This window comes from Rutilus rutilus (assembly GCF_951802725.1).
Source record: "Rutilus rutilus genome assembly, chromosome: 10".
NCBI classification, from domain to species: Eukaryota; Metazoa; Chordata; class Actinopteri; order Cypriniformes; family Leuciscidae; genus Rutilus; species Rutilus rutilus.
In genome coordinates, this window is record NC_140215.1 from 11,390,334 (window position 1) to 11,406,045 (window position 15,712).

Below are 15,712 nucleotides of genomic sequence, written 5' to 3' on the forward strand. Positions count from 1 at the left end.
ATGAGAAATTGAACAGGTGTTCCTAATAATCCTTTAGGTGAGTGTATATATATATATATATATATATATATATATATATAATCCTTTAGGTGAGTGTATATATATATATATATATATATATATATATATATATATATACACATACACATATATGATATAGTATACAAGTATGTACAAGTGCTCAAACTGTTTACAAAATGGCCTTTCATAGCATAGTAAACATCACAAACATGCAACCTTCAAGTGACCAGCACCTGAACCTTAACTACTACACCACAGCATCCCTATCCCCTAAAAAAAAAAAGAAAAGAACAGAAACTTCAATAAGAAAGTCCACGGGGCAGTAACATGCACAGAGCCCATTGTTTCTCACCATGTATTGGCATGTATCCTCTGTAAATCATTGGCTGGATTTAATTAAACTAATTCATCATCACGGAGTAATGTAATCAACATCCTATGAAATGGAGCCATCACTTCCTCCGCCGGGCTATGCCTTCCAATGCACCGCATGTTAATACATCACATTCAAAACCACTCACTCCTCAATAAAGTGTCCATACATCACACCAAAGCCCCTGCAGGAGAATCGGCACATTCACACTTCCATGCATTTTTAAACACTGCTATTCAGTCCCTTTCAAAAACCCGATGCATTCAGAAGGCTTTGTGTTTGGATCCATAGTAAAGGCGAAAGAATTTATATACCCCAATCTTTTGATGTCTGTTGTTATGTAGATCACAGTATGGGCTCTATTCCAGGGGAAACACCTTAGTATTAATGTCATTCACATAAATAATGCATAGCTTCTTTTGAGAAACCGAGCCAAAAAAGAAAAAAAAATTCTCTGCAAACAATTATTTGCAAAGGACATATTTTACTGCATTGTTTTCGAGTCTGCCAGTCCATTACTCTGGGAATAAATGTACTGTACTCATGAACACAGAATAACCCTTGGCTTGGTCCCAACTCAATAAAATCACAGGAGAACGCAGTTTCGAGCTCCACAAGGGGGACAGAGATGCACAGATATACTAGAGAGGATCCACATACAGGAAATGATTCTATGATATTAATAATTGTAAAGATACAATTCGCATCCTGTCCTTTAAAGAAAATAGGCGACTGTTTGCGCTTTCCACCATGTTGTTATGCCGACTTGCCTTCAGGGGATGTTGGTCACCCAAACCGCTGAATGGATGATGAAATGCATGTTCTTTCGTGACTTTCATTGAATACAATATGACTGTTGTCCAATTAAATTGTCTACCACTTCCTGCCATCTTAAAGATGTTGTTTGTCCTTTTTTCAATGTTAAAATGTTCACACAAAGAAAGTCAATGGGGTCCAATTTCATCTGGACCCCAAAATTCTTCAAAATATCATAATTTGTGTTCCATAAAATAATTAATTATGACAGAGTATTAATAAAGTTATTATTAATAAAGAAAATTATGACAGAATACAATTTTGGGGGTGAACTATCCCTTTAATATGCAAAGACAACTATAATTAAGCCGATTGGTAGGTTGATTTTTCCAACAAAACTCATATGGTCATGTGCAATGTGATCTCATTGTAGGTATATGTACATGCGTTATACGCATATTCATGCGTATATGTCCAAATGTAGAAAATTGTACAAGTAAACATTCCGAATGAATAACAACAAATATTAATGAGATCAGACTGTCTTACTTCACAGAAAGACATACTTCACAGTACTTTACAGCTGGCAAAATAGGCTTTCAATAAAACTTGGCTGCCTCTACAGCAGAAAGGCAGGGGAAAAAATGTAATCAGCGCTACCTGACTAGTGAAAACGGAGAAGTAAAAAAAAGGCTGTTGTCTTCCGTTTGGCCAAATATATTGGGAAACTTCAACACCCATAATGCACTGGGATACACTAACCAGAGTCAAATACCTCCATGCTTTAGTAGGAAATACTACTTAGTAAACTTTTAGTTGTAATGGTGTAGACCTGTATTGTTCCACAGTGTTTTAGGTCCAACGGAGGGGAAAAACTGAAAGAAACTGCCATTCTGTCAGTTCTGCCTGAACCAAAACACTGTCACGTACAGGTAAGAAAACTGTTGCCATGGTGTTTCATTTTTACCATAATGCTGTTTAAAGTAGACATAGTACAATACAATTGTCAGTTATAAACCTGCCTATAACTGTTCTGTTAATAACCCTCTGTCGATCCGACTGTCTGTGGGTGGGGATACTCGCTCCAGATAATACGGAGAATGAGTAAACATTGTTCATTTTCATATATGAAATTAACAATGAAAGTCGGTGATATTAGATACTAGAGATTAGAAAGCTATCTATGCAGATACAGTAGCTCTGGCAAAAGCAATGCTGAGTAGGAAATGTACAGCCCGTTCTCATCCCAAGGTCTACATCGAACGCACATGGCACCCTTTAGCATCAATGTGAGACGCAGATAGATATGGGCCAGAAGGCGCCTCCTAGCGGTCTAACCCTAACCCTACCCCAGACCTAAACCTACCCATAACCGAACAAAGCTCTGTGCGTGTCATATTGACGCTAAAGGGTGCCATGTGTGTTCGATGTAGACGAAATGTCAAAAGGGTCAGTATATGACGCCCTAGGATGAGAATGCATTGAAATGTACTAGTCATGATAGATGATTAGTTGAACATGTCTAGAATAATCTTATAATGCACTTATACTTAGTTTTCTATTTGTCTAACAGAGAATTTATTTGAAAGGGTTTTAAACTGCAACCACATAACATACAGGCACAAATTATTTACAAAGTCGAGGTGTTAGTTTCATCATTACTGCGGAAGGTCCCTATGCTATTGTGCATCACAGTAGACAATTTCTTCACTGAATGAAAACCATCTGTTTGCTCTCCTGCCTCTAAGCTTAGCTTATACCAACAGAGTTCTCTTCGACAACAGCAGGGGGCTAATGTAGGCTTTAGTAGTTTGATGTCATCCAGAGGTATCGTGACAGCGAAGCTGTCAAGGTGTTGAAATATGCTCTTTTCACAAGGCTGCTGGTGACAAGCTAGTGATTTTGTCCCTAACAAAAGCGGAGGAGTGAAAGAGAAGACGGCAGTGAAAGTCAAAGATCTGTCAAGACAAAAAAAGCAAATCTCTAACTATGGAAGCAAAATAACTGCCAAGAAAAATTCTGCATTCGACAATATAGTAAGATAAAATCTTTACAAACTCAATGTAACCAGACCTGATATAGCATTAATATTATAGAGATGAGAGAATAAACAGAAAGAACAGCCACTATCATTATGTATAAGTGTGGGAATCAAAGTAAATTCACAGACAGACAGACAGATAGATGGATAGATGGATAAATAGACAGACAGGCAGACAGAGAAAAACAGCTCGTTTGGATATTTGGGGACTTGTGACAAATGCATTTGCTTAACGGCTGACACTTGCCTACACCGTATGCCTTCGCATCAAAAGCAAATAGAACCCATTATAATCACTGATGCTGTCTACACTGGATGCAGTATACAGATGCCCGTTCACTTTACTCCACGTGCTTGAGTCTGCCGACAAGAGGACACATGGAAGAGTAAACAGAAGCGTAAAGGAACGTTCGCTTTGACACGTCCTGTTTAAACAGCTCGTTTGAGTCCCTGTACAGACTTCAGAGAACCAGGAAAAAGTGGATGGTTAATTTTTAAATGGTGTCCTGGAACACATTGGATGATTATATGTTTGTTCAGAGAATTTGACCGCAGATTGTTTTGTAAAATGAGGCACAGTGTAATGGAGAGTTTGCAAAAAAAAACAAAAACCTTTTGTTGACAGATGAAGCAGTCTGCTGTATTGGATCTGATTTCATATGCTTCATCTGTAAATGACAGTTTTATATGGATAATGTTTTCAAAACACTCACATGCAATAGCCAATCATAACAGTGGATGTTTACTGACCAGCCTTAATGGATCCGCCCCTTAAAAATTTATTATTTCAGACAGAGTGTCAGAATGAAGGTTGAAAATATTATTTTACCCACATATACATAAATATATACTAGGGGTGGCACGGTACATGAAAAAACATCCGAACCGTTCGGTTCGCTTGTCTCGGTTCGGTGCGCGTGTGCGTCGCGCGGTTTGCACGGTTCGACGCATGCGCAATGTAGCCTCGTGCCCGTGCTAATACAATGCTAAATCATAAATCAGACATATGTAGAATTACATTACAATGTCCAGCAATCGATTTATATAGTACACTGAGTTTACCTAGACATTTAATGAGATCTACTCCACACTACATGTTGTTTTTTTCATGTGAATAAATAGGCTACATAGATCGACTGTTCCACGTAGCCTAATGGTCCAGTGGCAGAACTTGCCAAGCGTATCAAAGGTTCTGAGTTCTAATCTGCGCTCGTATATATTTTTTTCTTTATCAAAACCGATTATGTTTATCAGCGGTTGTATATCAAGCAGGGACCGATTTGTATGAATTTTGTTTTATTATTTAATCGGAACGAGTAGCCTTGAGTCTCCTCAATGGATTGAAGCGCGCGTCCGAGTGATGAATGTGCGGCCGCTGCGGTGTGTGCGCGAGCCACGAGAACACTGTATCAGCACCACTGATCGCAACTGCAACGAGCACTTTGATCACTTGATTAAAAAAACACATTTCAGCGCTAAATTGCTTCTTATTTAACAAACGAATGAAACAAATACTTTGCTAGTTAACTGGAAATGTTTTATTTATTTGTATTGGTACACCCGTGCTGCAAGATAATATCAACCCTGGCAAAAAATGGTGGGGACATGTCCCGCCTATGATGACGAGACACGAGGATAAATTGACAAATAACGGTCCGACACAGCCCACGTAGCTCTACAGATGATGGACCTCCAGGGCCACTGAAAGTTTCCTCAGGGTGACTGCTCACTCATATTACTTCAGAATGGGAAATGAGAAGCTGCGTTTTGCAAACACCCCATTTATGAAATAAATAAATAAATAATTAGATAATTCAGCTATATATCATATGCTGAAGTAAATTTTTGGAGTGTTAAAGATTAAAAGAAAAAACAACAACATGAACCGTACAGAACCGAAAACCGTGACCCTAAAACCGTGATACGAACCGAACCGTGGGTTTTGTGAACCGTGCCACCCCTAATATATACATACACACACACACACACACATACTGTATATATATATATATATATATATATATATATACAGTGAGGAAAATAAGTATTTGAACACCCTGCTATTTTGCAAGTTCTCCCACTTAGAAATCATGGAGGGGTCTGAAATTGTCATCGTAGGTGCATGTCCACTGTGAGAGACATAATCTAAAAAAAAAAATCCAGAAATCACAATGTATGATTTTTTAACTATTTATTTGTATGATACAGCTGCAAATAAGTATTTGAACACCTGAGAAAATCAATGTTAATATTTGGTACAGTAGCCTTTGTTTGCAATTACAGAGGTCAAACGTTTCCTGTAGTTTTTCACCAGGTTTACACACACTGCAGGAGGGATTTTGGCCCACTCCTCCACACAGATCTTCTCTAGATCAGTCAGGTTTCTGGGCTGTCGCTGAGAAACACGGAGTTTGAGCTCCCTCCAAAGATTCTCTATTGGGTTTAGGTCTGGAGACTGGCTAGGCCACGCCAGAACCTTGATATGCTTCTTACAGAGCCACTCCTTGGTTATCCTGGCTGTGTGCTTCGGGTCATTGTCATGTTGGAAGACCCAGCCTCGACCCATCTTCAATGCTCTAACTGAGGAAAGGAGGTTGTTCCCCAAAATCTCGCAATACATGGCCCCGGTCATCCTCTGCTTAATACAGTGCAGTCGCCCTGTCCCATGTGCAGAAAAACACCCCCAAAGCATGATGCTACCACCCCCATGCTTCACAGTAGGGATGGTGTTCTTGGGATGGTACTCATCATTCTTCTTCCTCCAAACACGTTTAGTGGAATTATGACCAAAAAGTTATATTTTGGTCTCATCTGACCACATGACTTTCTCCCATGACTCCTCTGGATCATCCAAATGGTCATTGGCAAACTTAAGACGGGCCTTGACATGTGCTGGTTTAAGCAGGGGAACCTTCCGTGCCATGCATGATTTCAAACCATGACGTCTTAGTGTATTACCAACAGTAACCTAGGAAACGGTGGTCCCAGCTCTTTTCAGGTCATTGACCAGCTCCTCCCGTGTAGTTCTGGGCTGATTTCTCACCTTTCTTAGGATCATTGAGACCCCACGAGGTGAGATCTTGCATGGAGCCCCAGTCCGAGAGAGATTGACAGTCATGTTTAGCTTCTTCCATTTTCTAATGATTGCTCCAACAGTGGACCTTTTTTCACCAAGCTGCTTGGCAATTTCCCCGTAGCCCTTTCCAGCCTTGTGGAGGTGTACAATTTTGTCTCTAGTGTCTTTGGACAGCTCTTTGGTCTTGGCCATGTTAGTAGTTGGATTCTTACTGATTGTATGGGGTGGACAGGTCTTTATGCAGCTAACGACCTCAAACAGGTGCATCTAATTTAGGATAATAAATGGAGTGGAGGTGGACATTTTAAAGGCAGACTAACAGGTCTTTGAGGGTCAGAATTCTAGCTGATAGACAGGTGTTCAAATACTTATTTGCAGCTGTATCATACAAATAAATAGTTAAAAAATCATATATTGTGATTTCTGGATTTTTTTTTTTTAGATTATGTCTCTCACAGTGGACATGCACCTACGATGACAATTTCAGACCCCTCCATGATTTCCAAGTGGGAGAACTTACAAAATAGCAGGGTGTTCAAATACTTATTTTCCTCACTGTATATATATATATATATATATATATATATATATTATTTGTATTTTTTTTTGTGCAAAAAAACTTTAGTAACCTTGTAAGTGATCTTCAAGGATTATATTACAACAATTATTAATATTAATAATAATAATAATAATAATAATAGTGCTGTCAAAATTAGCGTGTTAACGCATGCAATTCATTTTTTTCAGTTTAATTTTAATGCAGCATCCGTTTTTTCTGTCATCCTTTGGCTAGCGTTACATTATATGATCACGCTCTGCAAATGCTTTTAAACCATTCAAGCGTGACAAGACAAAAGAGAACTCGCTTTCTGTGAATGTCTCGTCTGTGTGACACACATGGTGTCCCATTATCGTGCGCAAAATGCACGTTTTGGCGAGTATTCTCATAAGAGCAGTCTTAAATGAGTTTAATAGCAATCTTAAATTAACTTAAAGAAATGAAATGTGCATCAGATCCGAGTCATATTGGACAGCAGCAGATCTTAAAGTGACAGCAGTCTAATAAACCAGTTGCTGTGATGTCTGTCATCAGAACAAAAAAAGAGAAATAGCAGAGAAAACTGAGAAAAGCTTTAATAAGGATTATTCTATATTGAATTTATAATTGATGCAGTCAAGACTGTAAAGTGTTTGATTACTTTATTCAATTTCTGTATATTTCCTACCTCTTAGACAGATAGGAAGGCCACAGGTAAATATAACATTTATTATAACGAGTTTATGTGAAGATTGTTTTAAGTTCACTTAAATTAAAAGTTTTTTAAGGTACAATATGTAATATTTTTGCAATAAAATATCAAAAAATCACTTGCACAGTGTGATATATTTCCTGCAGTTGTGTACTTACAAAATCCCAAAAGTTTCCAAAGATTTTTTTATTTCAGAGAAATAAAATTTTTAAATAATGACTCGTCCCTGGTCATTGTCGCCTGTCAATGACGTAATATCCGCGTTATCCCTGGTTTCCGCTTGTACTGCCATAGTAACCATGGTGACATACATGGACAACTGCGTTACGTCTAGCAGCACGCTCAGCACGCTGTTGTTTCGTTCAAACATTATGGACCATGTCAAGCAGACTTTGGAACAAAAGGCGAAATGAGGATCAATATCGGCGTGGCGTTTTCAAGATGCCGAGAGCTCCACGTCTAACTTCAACTTGACAGAGCTTCACGAGTCACGACTTTACAGAGACGCCGCTCTTGCATGTACTTTATTAGACAGGTGAGCAAATGTACATACAACTAATCAATGTTATACAGTATAGCTCAACATGATGAAATGTTAGAATATGATCAGTATGTTATTCTAATGTTGATCTAGCTTACTGCTAGTCTCAAACAGCCCACAAACTAACACATAGAATAACATTTGAACTTTCAACACACTCAAATGCAGTTTAGTATGATAGTGTAGACCAAGTGAAACAGCGCTGCGTTGCCTCACAAGTTTCATTCGTCAAATAAACTAACCTGTGTAAGTAGTAATTCAGCACATGCGGGTAGTTCGGTAGAATGAAATGTCCTTATTCCTTTATATCCACGGGACTCCTGTGTGACGCCGATATCTGTCTCTTATTAGCAATCGCGCCCTGCTTCATTAAAAACATCAATGTATTCACTCATCCATAAAAATGATTAGATCCATCGGCATGACGACAAGTTCCATAATTCTGCTTATGGATTATCAACCTACGCCTTTGTTATTGCATATATATATATATATATATATATATATATAGTAGCTTTAAAGCATTTTTTAAGTATTTTTTTAAAGCCTAAAAAAATAATTTTGAAATAAATTTTACAGTAAAATTAAAAGCTATCAATTTCATAGAGACATCAGTAGCAGTATTAGTATCAGTGATACTTGCCTTCATTCATAAAAAGAATGCCATTACAACAAATATTTAAAAAATATTGTCTTCTACATGAATTTGGAGAGTAACTGTGAATTTATTACAAAATAAAGTTTTTAATTGCGATTAATTACAGAAAAATTTGTGATTAATTAAAAAAAATATATTTTTTTTTTATCAATTGACAGCACTAAATAATAATAATAATAATAATAATATCCGATGAGCCCTTTAATTTATTTATTTATTTTTTTTTTTTTACTGCATTGTAACCAGGGAAGTCAGAATCACTTAATTGTGGCATTTTGGTAAAAGACAACTAACTTATAATATTTATATATTTCAAAAAATATACATACATTTATTTACATAAAAAAATATTTGAATGTTTTGTCCAGAACATTAAAACATATTTAATAAAATACTGCATAGTAGAAATGACCCAGCTATAATTGTATGAGCTAAAATACATACGCACTGGGTAAAACCTTCACATCTGACTACCTCTCAATTTAGAAAATAAAATCAAGTCTCAACCTTATTTAAGCTGCACCCAACACTGCATGCTTCACGCACAGACAGTGAAGAAAGCTTTGCCTTTGTTTGGTCTGTCTGTTTGTTTGCTGCCCCCAAGCAGATGGCATCATCCACAGGAAGTGAATCAGCTTGGCTCTCACAGCACAGAGGCTCACACTAAATTAAAAGGATCATCTCCAAAGCTCCCTGCTTACATGCCAAACCCCCTGGATGTCTGGAGTTAGGATATATATGCTATACACACTCACACGCATATATTTAATATATTTTGATAGCCACAATAAGGTGATGAAAACCCATTTTACTCTTTAATCACATACCACTTGCTGCTTTTGGAGTTCTGTTGCCTATGGGCAATTTGTCATGATTTTAAAGCACAGATTTGGTTTCAAAATTGGTAGGGACATTTTAAAATCAGCCTGTACGGACGCATATAAACACCGAAATTGTACCATTTTATGTCCATATACGTGGGCTGTAACTGTATCTAACAACTGAGAAAATGAAATGAGGAATTATACCAGCATAATGAAATTCCCTTTAATTTGTAACTGTCCTTCTAATAAGCTGCTTTGATTTAGCTCTTGTCTTGATGTTGTGAGACAATATAAAAATCACAAGTAAAAATATCAGCAGCTTGTGCTCTGTACTTAAACAGCATTCTGCTTATGTCCAGATGACAAATTGTCCCAAACTATTGCACAATACTCTCTCCTAAAACCAAAGTCCAGGGCTGATGTATTGTTATAATTTAGGTCAGAGATCTAATGCTTCTATCTAAAGCAATGCCAGTGTATTTTCTTTTCCAAAATATACTGTACATGCCCTCATAAAACACAGAGCTCAAAAGATGTTAATCAAGTTAAATGTCATCTGATGATCTCATAAATGTCCCCCGCACAGTCTATTTTGCTAGCATTTCAGTCTGTGCTCAGAGGCGGGCATTGAGGTAAATATTGCATAATGCAGAATGCCTGTCCCTCAGCTCAATAACAAGATGCTATGCTACATTACCTCTCAAACCTCCTTTCTGCAGGTGTCAGTTCTCCTGGGGAATAGGCACATTACTCTCCATTTATTTCAGTATGAGAGGGCCATAAGAAACTGCCCTGAGAGGTGTGCTCATAAAATCCATAACGCATTTCTATGCATCTTAGATGGAAAGCGACAACTAGCTATTTTTGCAAGACCGCCCTTTAATTCTACGCATCCCCCATCCAATTTTGCTATATTGTGAGATATGCTCTTTAGCGTTGGGGTCAATCATTTTCAAGCCTAGGGCCCTCAGTGCAAAGAAAGACAACGGACACCGTTATATGTTGTATAAAACTGACTGTTGCATTTTAATCAAAGCCTAAAATTACACGCATTGTACAATATTAATTAATGTACATATTTCGTTATGATATTTACAATGCCATTCAAATAATCTTTATTGACGGTCATATAATTGTGTATAAATTGTATATTTTAATTTTGCTGAATATACCTACATTAATGTGAAAGGGACAGTAAAACATGCAGCTAAATTTTAACTTTAGCTCTAGTTAAACGTTTGTATACTGAATATTGTAATGTTTTTTTTTTGTTTTTTTTTAAGAGGACATATTATGCCCTTTTACAAAGTCTTGATTTTGTTTTTGGGGTCTGTTAGAATAGGTTTTTATGCTTGAATGTCCAAAAAAAACACATAATATTTTATATATATTATATTTTTGCAGCACTTCTCTTCCCAGTCTGTCAGTAACGTTTTTAGCTCTGGTCTTTATGATGCCACTCTTTCAGAAAAGCACAATGTGTTCTGACTGGTCAACTGGACCAGTGTGTTGTGATTGGTCAACCGCTTTGAGCGTGTTTCAGAAATGTCACGGCCCTTACCATAACCACAAGTTTTCACACACGACTAATCACACGACCGTGTTTTGTTTTGACTAACAAAAATGTTTTTTTTGTGTATGTCTTGGGCGGGAATTATTTAAATGAGGGATATTGTGATACGTTCCCGGAAGAAAACTAAAGACTGCAGTCAAGGTGTTTCAGGGAGATCAGAAAAAGTGCTCACTGATATAGAGAATAACTAAAAAAAAAAAAAAAAAAAAAACCTAAATAAAGTAAAATCATGGGGAAAAAACTGGCATTTCTTGTGTTCCAATTGAAAACACTTTACGTAGAGCTTTTTGTTCACATTTAACCCAGGTACTATGAAGTATAGTTGATCAAAGGAGGATTTAAGGGCCAGTAATGTATACTTAACTTGACAGATGTCTAAAGAAAACAGCTGTCATCTTTTCAAAAACAAGAACATCATCTGCTCGCCTTGTGGATCACAGTCTGCATTGCCTTCCGAGCGTTGTGAGTCAATGCTTTGCCCAGAACAAAAATGAGAACAAAACAAAAATCAATCTCTCTTACTCTCTCTGTTCAATTCAAACTTCAGGGAGGGGTGGAGGTGGGGGGAATAGTAGAGCAATTTGTCACTGAAGCATGTCTTTGTATTTCCTGATAAAGAACATTGCACTCAAGACAAAAGGCGAGAGCATATGGAACAGAGTCAGGAGCACTGAAATGACCCATATCGTTTTGTTAAAATCCTAAAAAGCTGTTCTTCAGTGAGCTTTCAATCTTTCCGCAATTCCTTTCAGCGATACAGAGATTATTTCGGCCGTATGGTCATTCTACTCATAACTCATGTCAAAACTTTCACTGTACATACTCCACTGTCCAACAGAAGTAGCAGCATGATGTGCCTGGAACGCTCCAAGACTGTCATTGCAATACGTTTTTCTTCATTACAGGAAAGTGGGCTGTCTCCCAGCTCCCCTGATAACCCAAGATGTCGAGCTGGTCCCATAGGGAAGCTGGATGGCCAGCCTATCCAGGTTCCCGCTGGCCATGTGGCACTGAAAACGTGCAGCTGCCCTTCCCTGGAGGCCCTGGGAATGTGGTGATTACATTTCTCTGTGGTGGCAGAACTTGGGCACGCCAAAACTAGAAATATGCACAGTCCAGAAACTGGAACAGCAAAAACAATAACTATAAAATGAAAACCAAGGACTTAATATCAGGTAACAGATAGACTCAGAAATTGAAAACAGTCTAGGTTAATCTTATTATAAAACTAAGAGGATTAAGAGTTGAACATAATGAAATGAAGCAACTAGAGACATGTGTGGAGAGGCGAACGCTTCTACAGAATGACTATATCATTAGACTCAGTTTCATGAAAACAAGTAGACAGTCATTTAAGTTGTTCTCAAGCAAGTATTACTTGAAGAATAGTATAAATCGACATAGTATAAATACAGACAATGTATTTATCCCACTGTGAGGGATACATTAGTTAGAGCTATACTTGACAATAAAAATGGTTTTCATAAATTTTGAAGCAATAGGATGCTTGAAAATTTCAATTAATTTGAAGATTACAATTAACCAATGAAGAGGAATGCCAGCTCTGTCTCAGAACGAAGACTTTAAATAAATGTAGTCCTGTCTATGAAGAATCAAAACTAATGAAGTGTCTTAGCATAAAAAGGTGAGGATAAATTAGAGCAGTCAAAACAGAAAGTGGGGAACGCTGTGTCACTTTTTTTTATATATTTTTTTATTACGTTAACCTCTAGTCAAGGAGAAAGATAGATGTGAAATGAATGCATCAAATTATGTTTTAGGATATACACTATCAAATCAAATTAGAAGAAAGTGTAAATAAAAAAAAAAAATGTATAAAAAATGTACTACCAAATAAAAAAATTCCAGTGAAACCTATGGATGCTTGATTCCGCCACAGAATAAAACAATTTTAAAATAATTGCGAATTTTTTAGCAAATAATAATTTGCAAATCTTCAGAATTGGAAGACATAAGCTTGCATCAGAATTGCAAGTTATAAAGTCAGAATTGCAAGATATAAACTCGCAATTCTGACTTTTTTTCTCGCAACTGCAAATTTATATCATGATTCTGACTTTTTTTCTCAGAATTGTGAGATATAAACGAGCAATTGCAAGTTATAAAGTCCAATTCTGAGGGGGGGGGCGGGAGAGAGAGACTGCGAGATTTTTTCTGTGGCGGAAACAAGCTTTTATTTAAAGCAATGTCGAGGTTTAAGTTGAATAATTGGGGAATATGTGAGCAATTTACACTTAAAGTAAAACCATGTACAATAATGAGTTGTTTATTCAAAAAAATAAAAAAGTAAAATATAAAATAGAACTACATTCCAACCACCATGGCTGCTGGAAAATATGAAGTATTTGAAAATGAAATATCAACTACTATGTCCTAGTAGTTGATCAGACTTTTATGTGGCTGAGGTAGCTTCTCAAGTGCATAAATTCATGTGGGAACCAATTTTTTTTTGGTTTTCTTTGAAAGGTGGATTTTACTTTGCCAGTGCTCCCTCAGACCTCTGGAAAACACTTCAAAAAGACCAGTGTATTTCCAAAGTATTTCCTGCATGTTCCTGCACAAAGTTTATTATGAACATTAGTTCAATCAGATGGCACATTACCCCACAGCTAACATTTTGGGAACTTTTTTTGTTTAATCATTAATGGATAATCTTTACCAAAACAATGACTTTTTTTTCTTATGCGCATGTTTCAGTCCTTGGCAACTGTATGTGATTAGCCCATTCTAAACACATAGATAGATACGTACATAAATAAATGACATGACAAAAATTGTGCACAGCTTTCTGGATTAAGAGGGCTGCACGGTTTACTCACTGATTTTACCCCACTATCGTAAGCAACACAGTAACCTCAGGGTGCCCAGTATATGCACAAACACATGAATAAAATTACCCATGTCAGTGGAGTGCTGTTAGTACACTCTTGCGATAGTAGTCTGTGCTGGCTTCCAAAACACATTAAATTCCACTGCACATTTTGTTGTGAAATGCAGATTGTAATGCATTTCCTATCGATACATAATCTATGGTAATGAGCTCCACAAAATCCCCACGATAAATACACCCGGAATCCATTCTAAAGCATTATAAATAAAACAGAGTGAACATGATTAATCTAAATGATAATAGAATACCAGTGGTGAGAATAGTTGACCCACTGTGCCTGGAATCTGTTATAAATTAAGCTCTTCTGGAAATGCCCTGCATCAACAGGAAGCAATTGGGCACACGGCTTTAGCATAAACTGATCAATCTTTTCGTGAATACAATTAAATATTAAAATCAGGACACTTTCATCACCCTAAAATGCCCAGCTACCATTCCTAGCACTTTGCATGTGAAGTCCAACCTGGAATTAAACAAGGCAAGGAACATAATCATGTGCAGGGTAATGCTGATTTTTGGCGAATGGAGATATGGGAATGTAGAGATGTTTAGGACATAATGATCTGTTTTGAGGCATTGTGGATTGGTGTAATGGTTACTTACATTTGTCCAGAACTTCATCAGAACCATCTGGGCAGTCTGGTTCCCCATCACAAAGCCAGTTCTCGGACACACAGGTCAGCTGGTCTCCGCACAGAAACTCTCCAACGTCACACAAAATGGGCTCTAATGAGAGAAGGTGGGTGGAGACAGAAATGGAGTATGGAATGAGGTGCAATACAGTCATTAAATGTCTAAATTACATGATTGTTTAATAAATATAATGATTAGTAAGTACATGTGAAATGCATGAAGTCATACAATGATTCATTATAGTGACATGAACGTAATGACAATTAATTTGACTGAACAGCCAGGCAGGAATAATCTGGATGTGTCTGAAGCCGAACACCTTATTCGAAAAGGCACGAATAATGGCTTCAAAACAAATAATGAATAATTCTGCCAAATAATAGAAGAAATGTTCAGCTGACAGTCACTCCTCGTGTTTTCTGGATGAGAGGTGAGCCAGGGGAAAGCACAATATTATACATAAAACTATATCATCACTACGTAATAATGAGTGTGTGAAGCGAATGAGTGTAAACTTTATAAATGAATAGAGCGCAAATCAAATAGCTGCGTTACCATCTTCGTGAGTCTCTCAGAAATCAGAGCTTGGCAAGAGTAGCCTAATATCAACTAAAATACTACATCATACACGTTCTACTATTTTATATATGTATATTTAAATGATTTAAACCTTGTAGCCTATGATATGATAGCCTACACAAATGAATGAAATAGGCACAGCACAATCGCAAAATCAGGGTTGCTGTCTCTATGAGTCACTCAGAAACCAAACCAGCTCTCTGTCAAGAGTAATAATCTAAGATACTGAATATACACATTTTCTACTACTTGATATGTCTATTTAAATGTTTTGAACCTTATATGATAGGCAACACAATTTTTCTCTCTCACCCTCTCTCGGAGACGGCATTTATGTAGCTCCTTCATTTTATCATTTGTTCCGATTTGAATTTCTTTCTTCTTCTGAACACAAAAGAAGATATTTTTAAGAATATGGGTAATCAAACAGTTGACAGTAGCCATTGACTTCCATAGTATGTGGGAAAAAAAATACT

At 37.0% G+C, this 15,712-nt stretch overlaps 1 protein-coding gene across 1 annotated transcript in view; it reads right to left on the reverse strand.

Annotated features, from left to right (window-relative positions):
- The window catches only part of lrp1bb (low density lipoprotein receptor-related protein 1Bb), a 308,255-nt gene that overhangs the window by 201,086 nt on the left and 91,457 nt on the right, over positions 1-15,712 (reverse strand). The window contains exon 2 of the mRNA XM_084421996.1: positions 14,628-14,750. Coding sequence (XP_084278122.1) covers positions 14,628-14,750 — 123 coding nt within the window. The remainder of the gene's footprint in view (positions 1-14,627; positions 14,751-15,712) is intronic.